Source organism: Pongo abelii, chromosome 7 (genome assembly GCF_028885655.2).
Source record: "Pongo abelii isolate AG06213 chromosome 7, NHGRI_mPonAbe1-v2.0_pri, whole genome shotgun sequence".
Lineage (NCBI taxonomy): Eukaryota > Metazoa > Chordata > Mammalia > Primates > Hominidae > Pongo > Pongo abelii.
This window is the reverse complement of record NC_071992.2, coordinates 161,406,876-161,428,622: the sequence shown is the minus strand read 5'-3', so window position 1 is coordinate 161,428,622 and position 21,747 is coordinate 161,406,876. Positions and strand designations below refer to the sequence as shown.

At 48.2% G+C, this 21,747-nt stretch overlaps 1 protein-coding gene across 8 annotated transcripts; it reads left to right on the top strand.

Moving 5' to 3' along the window:
- The first annotated feature begins 701 nt into the window (after window positions 1-701).
- Window positions 702-21,534, top strand: ZNF250 (zinc finger protein 250). 8 transcript variants are annotated; one of them, XM_054519085.2, is made up of 6 exons: window positions 702-1,401; window positions 12,348-12,443; window positions 12,692-12,818; window positions 13,055-13,168; window positions 15,783-15,845; window positions 19,844-21,534. In XM_054519085.2, the coding sequence occupies exons 2-6, from the start codon at window positions 12,402-12,404 to the stop codon at window positions 21,163-21,165; spliced, it is 1,668 nt and encodes a 555-aa protein (XP_054375060.1). In that variant the 5' UTR covers window positions 702-1,401; window positions 12,348-12,401; the 3' UTR covers window positions 21,166-21,534. The 8 variants fall into 8 exon arrangements, with proteins under 8 accessions (XP_054375060.1, XP_054375058.1, XP_054375063.1 ...); XM_054519083.2 differs by having other exon boundaries at window positions 1,272-1,401; window positions 12,677-12,818; XM_009244225.4 differs by having other exon boundaries at window positions 1,362-1,463.
- Window positions 21,535-21,747: the final 213 nt, after the last annotated feature.

Below are 21,747 nucleotides of genomic sequence, written 5' to 3'. Positions count from 1 at the left end.
AGCCCACATGTGGGAGACACATTTGAGCCGTGCCTCCGGTCTCCTTGGCCGTCGACCTTGAAATAATAAAGCCTTCTCTTTTCTCAAAAACTGGTGCTATAGTATTGGCTTCTACTGCGCCAGGCAACGGGCCCATTGCTCGAAACGCGCGTGGTGGATGGAAGCTCCGTGAAGTGCGAACCCCTGCCCGCAAGGGCTGCTGTTAAGTTCGCTGAAGAGTAGCACATACTTGGCGTTTGCCTGGTGCGTGGCAATTACGGAATTATCGCCACATCCTCCCGGCCTCCGCTTCCAACAGCGCGGGCCAGACACTCGCTTCAAGCCCACTCCCCAACCTTAAGCCTTCCCCGCCGCCCCCCCGCAGCCCCCAGCTCCGCCCTGTGGAGAAGCCTCTTGAGAGTCTGGGCCCGGCCATGCGCCCAATGGACGACGCGGACCTGACCTTCGGGAGTGGGGCCAGCGGAAGGTGGACTAGGCGCCAGCCTTCCCCTCCCCTGACACCGCTCCAAACCAGCCCCACCCTCCCTACCGCGGCTGTCAGGTCCTGGGCTGTGCCCGAAGCCTCCACACGGATGTGGCCCGCCCCTCTCCCCCAGGTGCGCGGTGTAAACACACCAAAAAGCAAACACCAGGGCGAGTGGGCGACGGAGGCGTTCGCTGTTCAGTGACGCCCCCTGTCGGGAGCACGCCGGGCCGAACACAACGAAGAGGGGCTGCGCCGCGCACCTCGCAGCACTCGGCCTCCTAAATGGGAGGAATAACCTCACGCAAGTCATCAAACAAGAGGACTTCAGTGTCGCAACGAAGGAAGAGAAAGGGCCCCTGAGAAGGCGACATTCGCACTGCAGCGGCGCAGGGACCAGCCAGGCGGCTGAGGGCAAGGTCGTTCCCAGCAGCGGGAACCGCAAGGGCAAAGACTCGGAGGGGGGAACCAGCTCGAGTTCCAGGACGGCCGAAGCCAGCGCAAGTCGAGGAGGGACTGCGGGGCCAGTAGGGGTGTCCTCCACAGGGCGACGGCGGCAGGAGCTCGGGAACCGGGACTGCCAACGGCCAAGGCTCGGCTGTGGGCTGTAGACTCCGCGCCCGGAAGTGCGGCCAGGGAGCCGGCCGGGCCCATTGCCCAGAGCTGTTCGGCCCCTCTAGGGATCGCGGAGGTCTGGCTCTCAGTGGCTCCTGAGAGCTCCCTGCAGTCGGTCACCGAGGAAGGCTTCGGGCGGGCAGGCGGGCCAAATGACGTAAACATGCGTTGCCTTCCAGGATTGGCGAACTCGGCTGTGGGGGCGGGAACTGAGGGGCAGGAGCCCCCAGGGATTGGCGGCTGCGCAGACGGGGCGGGGCAGCCCTTTGTCTGAAGGTGCTGCAGGATGCCGTTCCTTCGCGCGTGAGGCTGCGGCGCTGACGGTGAGTGGGGGTCGCGTGTCGTCGCCAGCCAGGACCCTCTCCCATCACGGACACCCGAGCTGGTGCGTCCTCCACACGAATCGTGGACTCTTCCCCGCGAGCACGCACTGCCTCCTGCGTTTACGCTGGTTCCCTCCCCTCACGGACGCGCGGCGGCCTCCTCCCCAGGGCCAAGGCCGCGCCCTCTCCCCCGTTCGGGGTTCCCACCCTTCCGCTCGCCGGCCTTGGACCCCCTCAGGCCCTCCCGCACCCCCGTCCGCCTTGGACGGCCTCGGTCCCTTCCCCGCCCCTCCCCCCTAGGGCCCCCTCAGACCGGCGTCCCTCCCACCTTGGATCGCCTCAGATCTCCGGCGTTCCTCCCCTCGTGCCCTCCCGCGCGTTTTCTACCGGGCGCCGTGCCTAGGGCCAGGATGGCCGGAGTCCTAGGGGCGCAGTCTGGAGCCCCGGGCCGCTCTTCTTGCCGCGCTTCTCGGGGTCTCGTGTCCCCTGGGATGGGCCCGGAAAGGGGTGGGGAACTTCCCCAAAATATAAAAATGGAGGTTTTTTCTGTTTTATGCACATCCTGAGGAGCCCCATGAAGACCCCGGCGGCGCACCGGGAGCGCCACTTTATTTAGCTATAAAAAGTCTTCCCGCGTCAAGACGAAAACGAGCTGCTTTCGTCTCAGCAGTTGGTCGAGTGTGCTACTTGCTGGGTGTCTTATCCTCTCCCCATTTTGCTATCGATGCTGTCTTTTCTGTTACTGTGTCAGAGTCCTGTTTTAATGAATGAGCCCAACTCTGCAACACAGCAAATATTTTCCTTGTTGTTTATTGGCTTAATTTTAAAATTGAAAATAATATGCAATACTTCTTCTAATGCAGGCATGTCAGAAATATATAAAAGTCATCCCCCCCAACACTCTGCCAGTGTGTGAAGAGGCAGGAACTGTGAACAGTTTCAGAATTTTTGAATGCAGTTAGAGCTCTAGGCACGCGCGCACACCCTTTTTTCTGTCATCAAAGGGAAGCTGGTGTCGTTTGATTAACACCAGGGGCGGCAGGGGGCGCTCCAGTCGTCCTCCGCCGGGTGGCTACTCGTAGATTTTTCAGTTCGTACATGTCTTCTGGACATAGGTTTCTCTGTCCGGTGGACTCTACGAAGTGGGTAAGGGTGGGAGATTGCCATTGACATTCCCGCCCTGGACTGGGCTCTGGTCCTGTGGGCTTGACAGATCACTGCATTCCTGCCAGGTCGACGTTTTTCGTTTATTGGTGAGATTGAAATCCCTTCATTTGTGTTTTCGCCGTTTGTATTTCTTTGTGATTTGCCAGCTCATATTTTTTTCCACGTATGTTGAAAACATACTTCTCAGTTTGTCTTTTGACTCTGATTATGGTGTTTGGTACTGGTTTGGGCTTTTTCAAAATAGAAAATTTAAAATTTTTAAGAGTCAAATATTTTGCCTTAAGGCATTTTGGGCTTTGTGCTGTGTTTTAAAGGGCTTTCCCCACTCCAAGATTATTTTTAAAATAAACTCTCGTTTTTCAGTGGTACTTGTAAAATGTTGGATACGTCTGGAATTTATTTTATTGTGGGGTGAGTTTGGAATCCAGCTTTTGGAATTCCTTTTTTCCCCTAAATCATAGCCATCTCTAACACCATTGATCTTCCCATTGATTTGAAAAACCACTTTTGTCATATACTAAATTGTTGCATGCCTTTAGGTCCATTTTTGGAGTTTGGTAGCTTTGATGCGCATATGATTTTGATTTATAAGCTGCAGATCTATGGATCTCTGCTTTTTGCTTTTGGTATTTTGCTTAGAACAGCCCTTCCCACATGAAATAATAAAAATATACCTGTATTTTTATTAAAGTTCTTTTTTATTGAATATAATAATTACACACATTTATGGGATACATGTGATATTTTGATACAAGGATAGCATACAATGTATAATGATCAAATCAGGGTAATTAGGATATCTGTCACCTCAAACATCATTTTTTGTGTTGGAAACATTTCACATCTCTTCTTCTGGTTGTTTTGAAATATACAATAAATTACTAACTATAGTCATCTTACCGTGGTATCAAACACTGGAACTTATTCATTATATCTGACTGTATGTTTGTAGTCATTAACCCACCTCTATTCATCTCATACGTCCCCCCAACCCCACCCTTCCCATCCTCTGGTAACCATCATTCTACCCTCTACCTCCATGAGACCAACTTTTTTAACTCACACATACGAGTGAAAACATGCAATATTTGTCTTTCTGTACCTGGCTTATTTCAATTAATATAATGACCTCCAGTTCCACCCCTGTTGCTGCAAATGACATAATTTCCTTATTTTTATAGTTGAATCATATTCCATTGTGTATATATACCACATTTTCTGTATCCATTTATTTGATGTACATTTCGGTTGATTCCATATCTTAGCTATTGTGAATAGTGCTGCAGTCAACATGTATGTTCAGATATCTTTTTGATATACTGACTTCCTTTCTTTTGGGTATATAACAAGCAGTGGAATTGCTGGGTCATATAGTGGGTCTTTTTAGTTTTTTTCATATGCCTGTTGGCCATACATATTGTCTTTTTTTGATAAATTACTCGGATCATTTACCTGTTTTTAAATCAGATAGTTGTTTCTTTCTATTGAATTTTGACTCCCTTCTGCATTCTGGTTATTAATCCCTTATCGGATGGATAGTTTGTAAATATTTTCTCCCATTCTGTGTGTTGTTTCTTCACTCTGCTGATTTCCTTTCCTGTACAGAAGCTTTTTAGTTGATGTAATTCTGTTTGTCTAGTTTGCTTTTGTTCCTGTGCTTTTGAGGTCTTACCCAAAAAATATTTTCCCAGATGAGTGTCCTCAAGTGTTTCCTTGATGTTTTATAGTTTTCTTTATAGGGATCCTATGCATTTCTAAGGTTTAATCTTGTTTCTTGTTGCTATTTGTTGAACAGATTTTTTTCCCTTCATATTTTCTGACTAGGTGTTACTGGTATATAAGAAAGCTATCAATTTGGTTGTTTGTTTTTTGTTTGTTTTGTTTGTTTATTTGCTTTTTGTCTTTTGAGATGGAGTCTCACTCTGTTGCCCAGGCTGGAGTGCAATGGCGCGATCTTGGCTCACTGCAAACTCCACCTCCCGGGTTCAAGCAATTCTCATGCCTCAGCCTCAGGAGGAGCTGGAATTACAGGCACGTGCCACCACACCCGGCTAATTTTTGTATTTTTAGTAGAGGTGGGGTTTCCCCATGTCACCCAGGCTGGTCTTGAATTCCTGACTGTTGGGATCAAGCCCCCCAAAATCTGGCCATAAACTGGCCCCAAAACTGGCCATAAACAAAATCTCTGTAGCACTGTGAAATGTTCATGATGGCCATAATGCCCACGCTGGAAGGTTGTGGTTGTGGGTTTACCAGAATGAGGGCAAGGAACACCTGGCCGCCCCAGGGCAGAAAACCCCTTAAAGGCATTCTTGAGCCACAAACAATAGCATAAGCGATCTGTGCCTTAAGGACATGCTCCTACTACAGTTAACTAGCCCAACCTATTCCTTTAATTCAGCCCATCCCTTCGTTTCCCATAAGGGATACTTTTAGTTAAATTAGTATCTATAGAAACAATGTTAATGACTGGCTTGCTGTTAATAAATACGTGGGTAAATCTCTGTTCGGGGCTCTCAGCTCTGAAGGCTGTGAGACCCCTGATTTCCCACTTCACACCTCTATATTTCTGTGTGTGTGTCTTTAATTCCTCTAGCGCCGCTGAGTTAGGGTCTCCCCGACCAAGCTGGTCTCGGCACCTGACCTCAGGTGATCTGCCCACCTTGGCCTCCCAAAGTGCTGGGATTACAGGCATGAGCCACTGTGCCCAACCAGAAAGCTATCAATTTCGATACATATTTTTGATCGTTAATTCTGGAAAGGTTGCAGGTTAGGGTTAGTTTAGGTTAGTTAGGGTTAGTTTAGATTAGGTTAAGTTTAGCAGTGTTTCACCTTGTGCTCACAGGTGGCTCAGAAGCTGCCTCTCTTGAAAGGGCTTTCACCCTAGCTGGTAGGGGCTCCTTGGTGATGAAGAGGGAGCAGTGCTTGTTAGCAGAAAGTCCAGGGAGTGAGGATGATGAGGAGCAGGAGAAGGCGGTGGCTCTGGAGGAGATCCTGGCAGCTCACCCCAGATCAGGAGACTCCAAATGTGCCTGTCCCAGTGTGTGACCATGTGCAGGGTCCTCTGGAATGACAGGCACACTGCTTTGTCACATCATGACAGTCAGGAATTCCAAAAAGAGTGATAGGAATGTCTCACTGCGATGTGGCTTTTGATCACCTAAAGAAAACTGGAAAGCCAATTGCTGCTAATAACATTGATCTATTGTTTTTGTTTTGGATTATTCCTTAGGGAAATTTTCAAGATTGAAATTCCTGAGTTTGAAAAATGAACTCCTCATGCTGCCACCTTTGTAACCAGTGGGTGGGAGGGATCATTGCTCAACCAGTACCGTGAGTGGGTGTTCTCTATATTGCCCATTTGTTAGCTGTTGGCATGGCCTCAAGAGGGGGCTCCTCAAACCACTTCCAGTATTCTGTGGCGGTGATCTCCAGCCTGTCCCAGCCCCTGGCCCTGGAGCCTGGCATCTATAGAGGACTCGTGATGAGCCTGTCTTTTAATTTTTAAAAACTGTCCACATCATCCTCCTTCCCTGCCTGAACTGTGTTCTCATGGAGCGAAGCTTGGAGTTGGACGTCAGAATCCCGCGAAGTGTGGATGGAGTGTGTTGTTAAAAGCCAGTTTCTGGCACCCCAGATAGCTCTTATGTTTTCCTGTCTTGAGTATGCAAGGTTTAGGTTGAGGTCCATGGTGTTTGCCTGGCCTGGTATCCTGTTACAGGCTTGTTCCAGGAAACTGAAACCTTTATTTGCCATAGTGTAAGTAAGGAAAAAATTTAAACTAGTTAATACCACTTTTAAAATGTATTTTGTTCATATATTTTTTTTATTTTTATTTATTTATTTATTTATCTATTTTGAGATAGGGATTCATTTTGTTGCCCAGGGTGGAGTGTAGTGGCGCAGTTACAGCTTACTGCAGTCTTGACCTCCGGACTGGACTCAAGCAATCTTCCCATCTCAGCCTCCAGAGTACCTAGGTCTACAGACCAGCTAATTTTTAAAATTTTTTTATACAGACAGGGTCTCACTATATTGTCCAGGGTGTTCTTGAACTCCTGAACTCAAGTGATTCTCCCACCTTGGCCTCCCAAAGTACTGGGATTATAGGTGTGAGTCACCATGCCTAGCCATTTTTGTTTATTTATTACCAGAACACAATCAGACTTTGTGATAGGAATTTTTTTTTTTTTTTTTTGAGACACAGTCTTGCTCTGTCGCGCAGGCTGGAGTGCAATGGCACAATCTCGGCTCACTGCAACCTCTGCCTCCCAGGTTCAAGGTATTTTCTTGCCTCAGCCTCCTGAGTAGCTGGGATTACAGGTGCCCACCATGCCTGGCTAATTTTTTGTATTTTTAGTAGAGACGGGGTTTCACTATGTTGGCCAGGCTGGTCTCGAACTCCTGACCTTGTGATCCACCTGCCTCGGCCTCCCAAAGTGCTGGGATTACAGGTATGAGCCGCTGCGCCCGGCTGATTTTTTTTTAATTAGCAATATGTGATGGTCATCTTTCAATAGAGACCTGATACTGCATTTTGTGTTTATGCTTTTCTAAGACTCACCCCAGGTGGCAGTCTTTCCCTTTCACTTCTCCTTGCCTCACACTTGTTGACAGCCTGGTATTGTCCTTTGGAGTTTTTCCTCTGTGTGTTAATCAAATAGATAATAACACCTTATCCAGCAGCATCCTCCTCTGAGCCAAGCCTGTTCTCAGCGCTCTCCTCTCACCAACCACATGATCTCCAGGCCTTCAAAGGAGTGTGTCATCTGGATTTATAGGTGGGGCCTCAATGCAGCTGGCCCAAGTGAGGCAGGTGAACCAGTCCCAGGTCCTTGTGACACACATACCCTTCATGGGCTCGGGGTCATAGTTTACAAAATGAGATTGTCCCCTGCATGCTGACCCCATGCTGCATTTTCACTCACCCATCTGGTGACCTGACACAACATACATCTTTCTCTTTAGCAGGTGTGTAACTTGTATGTGAAAGGACCAACATAGCATTTGCCTCAGCAACATCCTTGAGTCTGCACCCTCACCCACATCCATTCTTATAAGGTACCCACTATCCAAGGGCCAGTCTGATTTGCCTAAATACTGCTAGGTGGCCTTCTTAAGAGTATGAGAAACTCCACTTTCCCACGCCTGCCAGTGGAAAGTGTTGACTCCATACTTGGCTATTACAAATGGCATATAGTATGAGCTCATTGGTCTTCATTCATTTATTCAACAAACAGGCCGGGTGTGGTGGCTCAGGCCTGTAATCTTGACACTTTCAGAGGCCAAGGAGGGAGGATCCCTTGAGCCCAGGAGTTCAAGATCAGTCTGGGCAACATAGCAAGACCTCGTCTCTACCAAAAAAAAAAAATTAAGAAATTATCCAGGCATGGTGGTGTGACCTGTATTCCTAGCTACTTGGGAGGCTGAAGTGGAAGGATCACCTGAGCCCAGGAGTTGGAGGCTGCATTGAGCTGTGATTGAGCCACTGTACCCCAGCCTGGACTACAAAGTGAGACCCTGTCTCTGAGAAATTAATTAAAAATTTTAAAAAGTACATTGCCTAGCAATTTGTAATCGTTAGCCTAGAAGTAATTTTAAAAAAAAAAGGTCGACCACTGATTACTCTGTTGGGCCTGCTTCTTGGTCTGCTGGTGCAGGAGAAAGGGATAGGATGAGAGCTGGGTGAGGCCAGGGCTGCTGCGGTGGGTGGGGCAGAGGTCTCTAAGAGACGGTTGGGGAGCACAGGCCAAGGGATAAAGGGCTGCAGGGCTCTAAGGAAAATCACAAAGTTTGGGGCAGGCCCATAGGAGCCAGTGGGGTCCTGGGAGGACCTTGAGCAGAGGACAGTCACTGTGTTCTCACAGGAAGGTAGATGGAGGGGCTGGGCTGACAGACTGTGCTGGGAGCTGCTGAACATCTAGGGGTGGTTGTCATGGGGCAGGGAGGGCGAGATGGGCAACATGGTCAGGTTCTAGATGTGCTTGGAAGGTGAATTAGAAGTGTGAGAGTGAAGAAGGAAGGAGGCTTATGTACAGGTTCACAGACCAAGCTGGGGGTAGAAATGATGGTAGAGAGGGTGCTTGGTTTGGGATGTTAAGTGTTTGAGATGCTATGAGACACCCATATTGAAATGTTGAGTCAGAGGGAAGGGGGATCACCAGCTCAAGTGTACCAAAAGAGCTACTGGGCTCAACTGACTTTTCAGACTCACAGGACAACCATGCCTAGCAGCAGGTTCTTGGAAAAGCTGGCCAGCATCATCCAGCAGCCATCCAGGGAGTACTGAGGTGCATAAACACAGGATGCAGGTAGGAGGAGGAGTTAGCCTAGTCGAAAGCCTCGTGGTCATACAAGCCAGCACCTCCTGTGTCAGGAGAACTGGCTGCAAGACCTGCTAGGGAGGCCCTGAATGTACTTCCTGTGGTTGTTCATCATTGAGTCGCAGCCCAGGTGTGGTTGGACCGTAGAGAGAATGACCATCCACCTCTGCCAGGTTTCCAGGGGACCAGAGCTGTGCATTCACCAAAGGTCAAATTCGCATGCAGGGCTAGGAGCAGTGACTCACGCCTGTAATTCCAGCACTTTGGGAGGCCGAGAGGGGCAGATCACTTGAGCTCAGGGGTTCGAGACCAGCCTGGGAAACATGGTGAAACCCCATACCTACAAAAAGTACAAAAATTAGCTGGGCATGGAGGCAGATGCCTGTAGTCCCAGCTACTCAGGAGGCTAAGGTAGGAGGATCGCTTGAGCCTGGGAGATGGAGGTTGCAGTGAGCCGAGATCATGCCACTGCACTCCAGCCTGGGTGACAGAGTGAGATTCTGTTTCAAAATAAAGAAATGACAGATCTGTGCGCTGGTGGGTGACCCATGGAAAGGGTCAGGGTGTGGCAGGAGAGAAGGCACTTCTGCCCTTGAGGGTGGGCAGATGTCAGACAGGGGGACCAGGAGCACATGAGGCCACTGTTAATGCTCATACTTGGTCTTCGTCTTAATCCAAAATTGGTTATTGTTGGGCTGGGCGCAGTGGCTCATGCCTGTAATCCCAGCACTTTGGGAGGCCAAGGCAGGTGGATCACCTGAGGTCGGGAGTTCGAGACCAGCCAGACCAAGATGGCGAAAATCCATCTTTACTAAAAATATTTTAAAAATTAGCTGGGCGTGGTGGTGGGTGCTTGTAATCCCAGCTACTCGGGAGGCTGAGGCAGGAAAATTGCTTGAACCTGGGAGGCAGGGGTTGCAGTGAGCCAAGATCACGCCATTGCATCCCAGCCTGGGCGACAGAGCAAGACTTCGTCTCAAAAAAAAAAAAAAAAAAAAAATTGGTGGCCGGACACGGTGGCTCACGCCTGTAATCCCAGCACTTTGGGAGGCCGAGGCGGGTGGATCACCTGAGGTCGGGGGTTCAAGACCAGCCTGACCAACATGGAAAAACCCCGTCTCTACTAAAAATACAAAAAAAATCAGCTGGGCATGGTGGCGCATGCCTGTAATCCCAGCTACTTGGGAGGCTGAGACAGGAGAATCCCTTGAACCCAGGAGGTGGAGGTTGCAGTGAGCCGAGATCTCGCCATTGCATTCCAGCCTGGACAGCAAGAGTGAAACTCTGTCTCAAAAAAAACAAAAAAAATGGTTATTGATGTATCCCATCTGGGTACACACAAGTTACTAAAGGAACCACTGATTTCCTGCTGAACTAAAATGTACCATTTTTGTTATCTTCCAATTTCCCACACACCTATCTGGCTTCATCTGTTCCCTCTGTCGACAACTTGCTGGTTTAATTACAGTGGCTTCCTACCCACCCTTGGCTCTGATTCCTGGCAAGGCAGGCCCCACCCTCTGTTCTTTCCAGTTAAATTCTTGGCTATGCTCTAGCATCCATTCTTCTTATGAATTCTCAAGTAGTTTTAGTCATTCCTTTAAAAGACTTCTGTTGGAATTCTAATTAGAGTTGCATTGCGCTAACACAGAAATGTGCTCACACACACATTTGGAGGGAATGGGCATTTTTGGAGAACAGCAGCACAGGGGAGGGTTGAAAGTCAGTCTCTTTCCAACCATGTTTCCCTGTCCTGTTCTTCAGAGGCAGGCAGTTAGTTTATTGTGTATCTTCCTGAAAGTTGTCTGTGCAAATATGTACATTTATCTGATGTGTGTTTTCTTTGTTTTGTTTTGAGACAGAGTCTCAGCTGAGATGATCTCAGCTCACTGCAGCCTCCGCCTCCTGGGTTCAAGTGATTCTCCTGCCTTAGCCTCCTGAGTAGTTGGGATTACAGGCACCCGCCACCACACCCAGCTGATTTTTGTTTTTGTTTTCGTTTTTGTTTTGAGATGGAGTTTTGCTCTTGGTTGCCCAGGCTGGAGTGCAATGGTGTGATCTTGGCTCATCACAACCTCCATCTCCCGAGTTCAAGCAATTCTCTTGCCTCAGCCTCCTGAGTAGCTGGGACTACAGGCATACACCACACCTGGCTAATTTTGTGTTTTTAGTAGAGACGGGGTTTCCCCATGTTGATCGTGGCTGGTCTCGAACTCCCAACCTCGGATGATCCGCCTGCCTCGGCCTCCCAAAGTGCTGGGATTACAGGCGTAAGCCACTGCACCCGGCCTGATTTTTGTATTTTTAGTAGAGACGGGGTTTCGACATGTTGGCCAGGCTGGTCTCAAACTCCTGACCTCAGGTGATGTGCCTGCCTCGCCCTCCCAAAGTGCTGAGATTACAGGAATGAGCCACCACGCCCACCTATATCTGATGTTTTATAAACACTGGGATTATGATGTCCCTTGACTTCTGCCTTCAGCCCTGACACCTATTTTGTCACTCTTAAAGCACCCTGTTTGTTGTGGTGCCCATCTGAGCCAAGCATGTGAGGGGGTTGGTTGCTTTCTTATACCACGTTTTTCTGGAGTGATCTACCACCTTTGGTCACCTGGTTGGTTTCTGTATCCCTGTCACAGACTCTTCTTTTTGATGCTCCAGAAGACTGTGAACCCTATCCTGTACAGGACCAAATGTGTCAGGAAAGCTCTTGCCCCGCTCCCCCTTTTTCCCAGCCATTTGGGTTTATGTCAGATACCCTTGCTTACCTTGTCCTGTTACGTTCCAGCACCAGCCCCACTACCCCAAGCATCCCCTTCTCACTTGATGACGTCTTCCTTCAGCTGCTCAGACCAGATCCCTAGGCCGCTGTTGACTCAGTTTGTCCAGAACTGACCACTTCTCATGCCTCCCCTTCAAATACCTGGTTGAACCTGGTGCCACATTGGGGCACTAGGGCTGCCTAAGGGTGGGGTGAGGGGAGTCTTATTGTCACCCTGGTAGCCAAGGCTTTCTTAGTTGGGAGGGTGTTTGGGGGAAGCAGCTTGGCCTGATGCCTGTATCCCCCACATGACTTGGGGACAGTCTGGTACTTGTGTGAGTGCCTCAGGTATAGAACACACAGAGCCTTGGTGAGCTGGTATCCTTGTGTATGGCAGGACCATGGGCCGGGACCAGGGTGCAGCAAGTGCCTTGCACCTGGGGTTCAGAGAGCCCAGTACTAGCTGGGCAGGCCCAGGAACTGTGTGTTCAGGGCCTGGACAGGCTCCTGAACCATAGGGTCAGAGTTCATGGGGGAGGCAAGGCAGACCAAGGCTGCAACAGTAGCAGCTCCTTGCACCTGACCTCAGTGTGCCCCTCACTGACTCTGAATGAGGCCCAGGGATCCCCTGAGGGCCCCCTAGGAAGTTACGGTCTCAAGGCCATGCCCCTCACTTGCCCCCTCCTCTTCCTCAGCCCCACAGGCTCCTTCAATTTCCGTGATCCTCAGAGGCCCCAGGAGACCAGGTGATGGCAGCAGCCAGGCTCCTGCCAGTGCCGGCAGGACCCCAGGTAAGCTGTCCCCAGTGCTTATGCAGTGTCCCCAGCCAGAGCCCTGTGGTTCCTTCCATGCCCCATAGAGCTCCTGAGAGCAGCCAGAGCATCACAACATCCCCTGAACTCTGCGGCCCCTTCCAATTACCCACCTCAGCTCACAGAGCCCCCCATTGCCAACTGCTCATGTCACATGTCACATGCACCCACTCCCTATCACAGAGGCCAGGATGTGGTCTTACCTGCAGCAGCCCCTGTCGTTCCAGGCCAAGTTGACCTTCGAGGATGTGGCTGTGCTCCTCTCCCAGGATGAATGGGACCGCCTGTGCCCTGCTCAGAGGGGCCTCTACAGAAATGTGATGATGGAAACCTATGGGAATGTAGTCTCATTGGGTAAGCCACCTTAGCAGGCCTTGTCTGTGTATCTGCGTAATGGACTGCGGGGGGCTTCTCAGTGTATGGGGCCTCGGACAGGCTGGTCCTGGAGGTTTGCTCTCATCACCTTTCTGGGTGCTCAGCTCCAGCAGAAGGTCAGTCCTGTCCATTTTCATATCCCCACAAGTGGCTTGGGCACGGGGAGGGGGCTCTGTAAATGTTGTATAAACAAAGACTTCCCTCCCCACGAGCAGGACTTCCAGGATCCAAGCCTGACATAATCTCCCAGCTGGAGCGAGGGGAAGATCCCTGGGTCCTGGACAGGAAGGGGGCTAAGAAGAGCCAGGGCCTGTGGAGTGACTACTCAGGTGAGTGAGGAGAGCTGGCCCCTCCCTCACTGAGGGATAAACAGGTCCTGAGCAAAGCTGTGGACCTAGTTCATACTGAGCCAATGACTGGAGTGGCTTCCACCTGGGGTAAAACCTTATCTGGCCTTATCTGGCAAAGGAGTCTATGGACTGGGGGTTGCTGAATCAGGTGGCAGCCCATGGCTGGAAGTGAGCATAGCAGTGAGTTTCAACAAGCTGATGTGCAGAGCCATGTAGAGGAAGTTAGGGCATGGCTGCAGTGATTCTGTCCCTGACCAGAGGGACTGGTTAGCCAGATTTGGTCCTAATAGGCCATTCAGGTTTTGAGAGTTACCTGATGATTTAGAAAATAACAAAGCATCCTAAATGTGGAAAGGAAGTGTCTCAACCTGACACTTAAGGTGAAGTGCTGAAAGCACACTGTTTCATCTCAAGAACAAGACAAAGGAGCCCGCCATCCCCGTGTCCATATAATGTTGTACCGGGCATCCCATGTATGAAATAAGGCAAGACCGGCCGGGCACGGTGGCTCAAGCCTGTAATCCCAGCACTTTGGGAGACCGAGGTGGGTGGATCACGAGGTCAGGAGATCGAGACCATCCTGGCTAACACGGTGAAACCCTGTCTCTAATAAAAATACAAAAAATTAGCCGGGCGTGGTGGCACACACCTGTAGTCCCAGCTACTCCTGGGTTCATGGCGTGAACCCGGGAGGCGGAGGTTGCAGTGAGCCGAGATCGCTCCACTGCACTCCAGCCTGGGGGACAGAGCGTGAGACTCTCTCAAAAAATAAAAATAAAAATAAAGCAAAACCAAAGCTATAAGAATTGGAAAGAAAAAAGCATTGTTTGCAGTTTATGTGATTGTCAACCTGGAAAATGATTGATTAAAATTCACAAGGGAAATTACCAGTTTTGCTGGATACAAATTTTTTTTTTTTTTTTTTTGGAGACAGTCTTGCTCTGTCGCCCAGGCTGGAATGCAGTGGCACGAGTCTCGGCTCACTGCAAGCTCTGCCGTCTGGGTTCAAGCAATTCTTATGCCTCAGCTTCTCGAATAGCTGGGATTACAGGTCCACGCCCCTATGCCCAGCTAATTTTTGTATTTTCAGTAGAGACAGGATTTCACCATGTTGGCCAGGCTAATCTCAAACTCCTGACCTCAAGTGATCCACCTGCCTCAGCCTCCCAAAGTGCTGGTATTACAGGCATGAGCCACTGCACCTGGCCAGAAATGTTTTATTTATATTTGTCAGCAACCAGCAAAGGTGTAATATTTTAAAAGATAACATTTATAGTAGCATCAGGAATATAAAGTATCCAAGAATTAATCTAACAGAAGATGTACAAGACCTTTAGATGGAGAAAATTATAAAAGGAAAGATGGTACATAGATCCAACCCTGAAGTTCATGTTTGTGGTTGCTTAAGGCAAAGAACCTCTGACTTCAGTAAGGTGACATCTGAGTCTTAGGAAAACCTCAGTCAGCCTGTCCTGCCATAATATGCCCCACTTGGGGAGAGTAGGGACAGTTTGGGCAACACCTCCGTTGGCTGATCAGCTTCAGCATTTCAGATGTGGTGGTTTTCCCCTTGAAAGCTCCTCCTTATTTCTAAAGTAGCTTTATGTGGATAGGGCACCAGGTATTAAAGTCTACCTCTTACTGGCCTGCAAAATCAGATATCCTCAGAGGAACAAGGTACATGCCAGCCTTAGAGGAATTTAATTTTCCAGTGACTACACAAGAAGACACATCATCATGTCTTGGAAATCTTGCATAGAACTTCTGCTTACTGACTGCAGCTGTAGGAGGCAAGAAAACACAGGAGGGCATTTTGCCGCCACTGCCAAACCAATCCTGGGCTCCCTTGTGTCCAGCTATGTACTCGCCTGATGGAGAGCGTAAACGCCCTTTGAATTTGACACCACAGAGACTGTGAAGTTCTCTGGGAGATGAGAAGTTTTTTCATGGAAGCACCTGGTCACCTCACCTCTAACACAGGCCACAGAGGACAATGGGACTGAGTTTTAGATTACTGATGTGCGTAGAAGCAGAAGCCACCTGCCACAACCTGGATCACTGCCACTGGCATTAGAGCAAGTGAGGAGGAGAATATGCCTTTGTCTTGTCCTGGCAGTTCCTCAGGATGGATAAGTGTGTGCACCTGCCCAGCCCTGCCCCTGCTGTTTATAACTCAGTAAATTACATGTTGTCATAGCAACAAAAGGATTTTCCACTCTTTTTTTTTTTTTTTTTTTTTTGGAGAGAGACGGAGTCTCGCTCTGTCCCCCAGGCTGGAATGCAGTGGTGCGATCTCGGCTCACTGCAACCCCTTGCCTCCGGGGTTCAAGCGATTCTCCTGCCTCAGCTTCCCTAGTAGTGGGGACTACAGGCATGCACCACCAAGTCCAGCTAATTTTTGTATTTTTTAGTAGAGACGGGGTTTCACTATATGTTGGCCAGGCTGGTCTCAAACTTCTGACCTCAAGTGATCCACTCACCTTGGCCTCCCAAAGTACTGGGATTACAGATGTGAGCCACCATGCCTGGCCAGGATTTTCCACTCTTGAAGGGAGTATTTTGTTGTCACTTCAACTCGCTGTTTTTTTTCCAGACAACCTCAAATATGACCACACTACAGCCTGTACACAACAAGACAGTTTATCTTGTCCATGGGGTAAGTGTATGCCTGATCTTTTTAATTCAGTACAATCTCTGAAGGTGTTAATACTAATGTTTTACAAGAATGTAGAGGCTACTCAGGGTGCTATGAAGTGTGTTAAACAACTCACACAATTACTACAAAACACCAGGGAGGGGCTTTTTGTGTTTTTAGTTTTTAAAATATTTTTCCTTTTCTTGTGAGCCATAGTAGGCCTAGAGAGATTACTGGATTTTTATAATTAAACATTTATTTCAGTGAAATCACTTTGTTTCCTTTTATTTGTTCTGTCATGCTTAAAACATACTTCCCTACTTTATATTTAACAACTGAAACCATTATTCTAAAAGCAAGTGACTCTTGGCTGAAGTCTAGCTTCTGCACAGTATGGATGCAAGGTGCAGGCAAGTTTGGCCTTCACAGCAACTTGATTCTATCTCACAGTCATATGATGCTTTCATGCCATGGATGATTGAACGAGTAATCTCTTTTGCAGTTAGTTTAGTGTGTGTGTCTGTTTTCTTTTTTTCAGGCTGGAGTGCAGTGTAGAGACAGAGTCTTGCTATGTTGCCCAAGCAGGTCTCAAACTCCTGGGCTCAAGCAATCCTCCTGCCTCAGCCTCCCAACATGCTGGGATTACCGGCATGAGCCACTGTGCCTGGCCTGTGTTTTTATTATTAAAGACATCTTGTCCATCTTGTTACCCTGGCATCAGGTCAGAAGCCGCCCATTCAGGAAACTTTTTTTTTTTTTAGACAGGCTCTCACTCTGTTTCCCAGGCTGGAGTGCAGTGGCATAATCACGGCTCACCAGTCTCAACCTCCTGGGCTCAAGCAATCCTCCCACTACAGCTTCCCGAGAGTAGCTATAACCACAGGTGTACACCACCATGCCCAGCTAATTTTTGTAGAGACGGGGTTTCATCATGTTGCGCAAGCTGGTCTCGAACTCCTGGCCTCAAGTGATCCTCCCGCCTTGCCCTCCCAAAGTGCTGGGATTACAGACATGAGCCACCACACCTGGTGAAACTTCAGACAATAGAAATAATACTTTCTAGTGTAAATGAGTAACTATTTCTTTAGCCTATAGGCTTTTATTCCGTGAAGATGAGGCTTATACATTAAAAAAAAGAAAGAACTAAAACTTCTATCAGTTTAAAAAACACATAGCCAGCCTAGGCAAGATACTGAGACCCCACACTACAAAATAAAATTAAAAATTAGCCAGACATGATGGTGCATTCCTGTAATCCCAGCCACACAGAGGCTGAGATGGGAGGATTCCTTGAGCCCAGGAGGTTGAGGTTGCAGTAAGCCATGATCACACCACTGCACTCCAGCCTGGGTGATAGAGTGAGACCCTGTCTCAAAAAAAAACCCACATAGAGTAACTTTCTAAAATGAGATATGTTAAAAATTGTATTAAACTGGGCCAGGGGCGGTGGCTCATGCCTGTAATCTCAGCACTTTGGGAGGCTGAGGCAGATGGACCACCTGAGGTCAGGAGTTTGAAACCAGGCTGGCCAACATAGTGAAACCCCATCTCTACTAAAAATACAAAAAATTATCTGGGCATGGTAGCACATGCCTGTAATCCCAGCTACTTGGGAGGCTGAGGCAGGAGAATCGCTTGAACCTGGGAGGCAGAGGTTGCGGTGAGCTGAGATCACACCATTGCACTCCAGCCTGGGCAACAAGAATGAAACTCTGTCTCAAAAAAATTTTATTAAACTGAAGACAGTGAATTTAAATTTTTTTCATTAAAAAAACTGTTAAATTCTCACTGTTTCAATTTGTCAATACACTTAATAAATAAATTCCTCTGAATAGAATAAAAAGATGCAGAAATACCCAAAAAGAAAAGTAGGCACAAATTTCTGCGTAGATTAGGAAAACCAAAGGGCCAATAAATAAGAAAACTGCTCAGCCTCATTATTCATCAGTAAAGTGGAAATCAAAACCACTGTGACATGATGTTACACCTTCAGAATGGAAAAAATGGAAAGATCTGACAATATAACATGTGGGTGAGGATGTAGGGCAGCTAATAGGGATGTAAATTCACATAGCCACTTTGGAAAAGTTTGGCATTATCCAATGAAATTGAAAACATGATCACATTCTAAGAGAATGGAGGTAAAAAACTGGAAAAAAAAAAAATTGAAAACATGAATTCCTATGTTCACCACTTCCCACTCTTGCACATGTATACAGCAAGGACATTTGTGTGTAAGCACCAGGAAACATAGGAGAATCTTCACAGAAGCATGCTTCATGATTTAAAAAAACATTTGAAAAGAATTCAGGACCGGGCACCATGGCTCATGCTTGTAATCCCAGCACTTTGGGAGGCCGAGGTGGGTAGATCATGAAGTCAGGAGTTTGAGGCCATCCTGGCCAACATGGTGAAACCCCGTCTCTACTGAAGATACAAAAAAATCAGCCGGCCATGGTGGCATGTGTCTGTAATCCCAGCCACTGGGGAGGCTGAGGCAGGAGAATCACTTCAACCCGGGAGGCAGAGGTTGCAGTGAGCCGAGCTCGTGCCATTGCATTCCAGCCTGGGCGACAGGGTAAGACTCCGTCTCAAAAAAGAATTATGTTCATAAACAGAATGGACATAAATAAACTATGGTATTTTAACTTAATGGAATATACTGCAGTGAAAATGATTAACTGCTGTACAACAACATGATAGATCTCAAAAACATAATGCTGACAGGAGAACAAGTTCCAGAAGACTGTGCTCCATGAAATTATAGAAGGCTCAGAAACACGCATAACTAAATAAAATAAAATAATGTTTAGAGCCAGGCACAATGGCTCATGCCTGTAATCCCAGCACTTTGGGAGGCAAAGGCGGGAGGATCATATGAGCCCCAAGGAGCTTGAGGCTGCAGTGGGCTATGATAGTAGCCACTGCACTCCAGCTTGGGTGACAGAGCGAGACTCCATCTAAAAAAAAAAACACTGTTGTCCTCAGCACTTCTTGCCTCCCACCCACTCACACACAATCAGCCTGCAGAGCGCTCGACCTGCTCCCAGAAGAGTCTCCACCCCTGCCTTTCCCGCCATCTGTGCTTCTGCTCCTGAAGCCCTCATCTGTGGCCTAAACTTGGCAGCAGATTCCCATCATGCCCCTCTGCACCTTCAGTCTTGTCCTTCCCTCCCCTCCTCCTGCCACTGCATTCTCCACATGAAATTATCTTCCACATGGGCAGGTCCGGTGGTTCACGCCTGTAATCCCAGCACTTTGGGAGGCCGAGGTGGGTGAATCACTTGAAGTCAAGAGTTCAAGACCAGTCTGGCCAACACAATAAAACCCCATCTCTACTAAAAATACAAAAATTAACCAGGCATGATGGTGTGCATCTGTAATCCCAGTTACTCAGGAGGCTCAGACACGAAAATCACTTGAACCCAGGAGGTGGGGGTTGCAGTGAACTGAGATTGCGCCACTGCACTCCAGCCTGGATAACAGAGCAAGCCTTCTTCTCAAAAAAAAAAAAAAAAAAAATTATTTTCCGCAAAGAGGTGACAGCATCACCACCCCTACCTCATGTACAAGTCTGTTGGCCTCCAGATGGCACCCCCCAACTTGCTCACAAGAGCTTACACCTCTCCCTGCCTGCCCAAGTGCTGCTGTCTGCCCCACAGGGCACCCACATTGTGCGGGCCTGCATTTCAGCTCTGTCCACATGAGGACCCCTGGGAGGGCAGGGCTCAGGCAGGGCTGTTTCCCTGCTGTTCTGTGGACTCCACACAGGGGTGTGACCTCAAACTGGAGTTTACACCTTTCTCTTAAACGTTGCCTTGGCACATTCCTGTTTGGAAACATTATCTTCTGATATCTAGTTGTTTGACACAGTTATGGTGGTTCTGTTCTTCTCTAGCTCACACCGACATGTGCATTGAGGGATTTTGCACCTTCATCAGCAAGGCCAGTTTCAGGGTTGCACTAGCTCTTCAGTTTTGAATAGTGTTAACATTTTCATTTTGGATTTGTTCTTTCAGAATGTGAAACCAAGGGAGAGAGTCAAAATACAGACTTCAGTCCGAAGCCATTAATTTCAGAGCAAACATTGATTCTGGGGAAAACACCCTTGGGGAGGATTGATCAAGAAAATAATGAAACAAAGCGAAGCTTCTGTCTGAGTCCAAACTCTGTTGACCACCATGAAGTTCAGGTCTTAAGCCAAAGCATGCCACTCACTCCGCACCAGGCAGTGCCTAGTGGAGAGAGGCCCTACATGTGTGTTGAGTGTGGGAAGTGCTTTGGCCGGAGTTCCCACCTCCTTCAGCATCAGCGTATCCACACTGGAGAGAAGCCCTATGTGTGCAGTGTATGTGGGAAGGCCTTCAGCCAGAGCTCAGTCCTTAGTAAACACAGGAGAATTCACACAGGTGAGAAGCCCTATGAGTGTAATGAGTGTGGAAAAGCCTTTAGAGTGAGCTCAGATCTTGCTCAGCATCACAAGATACATACAGGAGAGAAGCCTCACGAATGTCTTGAGTGTCGGAAAGCCTTCACTCAACTCTCACATCTCATTCAGCACCAGCGGATCCACACGGGAGAAAGGCCGTATGTGTGTCCGTTGTGTGGGAAAGCCTTCAACCATAGCACTGTTCTGCGGAGCCACCAGAGGGTACACACTGGGGAGAAGCCTCACAGGTGCAATGAGTGTGGGAAAACCTTCAGTGTGAAGAGGACACTGCTGCAGCACCAGAGGATCCACACCGGGGAGAAGCCCTACACGTGCAGCGAGTGTGGGAAGGCCTTCAGCGACCGCTCAGTCCTCATTCAGCACCACAACGTGCACACTGGGGAGAAGCCCTATGAGTGCAGTGAGTGTGGGAAGACCTTCAGCCACCGCTCCACACTGATGAATCACGAGCGGATCCACACCGAGGAAAAGCCCTATGCATGCTACGAATGTGGGAAGGCCTTCGTTCAACACTCACACCTGATCCAGCACCAGAGAGTCCACACTGGGGAGAAGCCCTATGTGTGTGGTGAATGTGGGCACGCCTTCAGTGCACGCCGGTCTCTGATCCAGCATGAGAGAATCCACACAGGTGAAAAGCCCTTCCAGTGCACAGAATGTGGCAAAGCCTTCAGCCTGAAAGCAACTCTGATTGTGCACCTGAGGACCCACACGGGCGAGAAGCCCTATGAATGCAATAGCTGTGGGAAGGCCTTCAGCCAGTACTCAGTGCTCATCCAGCACCAGCGGATCCACACAGGTGAGAAGCCCTACGAGTGTGGGGAGTGTGGGCGTGCCTTCAACCAGCATGGCCACCTAATCCAGCACCAGAAAGTGCACAGAAAGTTGTGACCCATGGCTGACACAAGAATCCATTCTCACAGAAACTGCATGTGGAACCACAAGCAGCCTTCAGCCCAAGAGAAGTCTCTGCTAACTCTGTAGGAAGCCTTTCTTTGGCGATTCACTGTCTCAAAATAACTCCAGAAAGAAGCACTTAGCATGCTGTTCCTGTGGAAAAACTTCAGAGACTACCTGTTTTATTTTCCTCAACATCTTGAAGTTATATTGGAGAGTAATCATAAAATTGTAGAGAATTTTGGTAAAAACAGCCATAATTCTTTCTTTAACATTAGTTTATTTGAACTAAGGGAATTTAAGGCATAAGAACTTTTATCCCAATAAAATCTTACATTCCAAATAAAGTTCTTTTTCTAAGAACATTACATGCCCTTCCTAAATATCAATTAACCATACTAATTATTGCACTTAAAATTTGAAAGTTGGACTATTTTCAGTATTCTCTTAAAACACTAAAGTATGGATAAAGTGATATAAAAAGATATTTTCATCAAGTATGTAAAATGGATGGAAATCCTAAGTGTGTGGAAACACCTGTTTTGTATGAAACAAGGAAAAAGTCTAAAGATATAT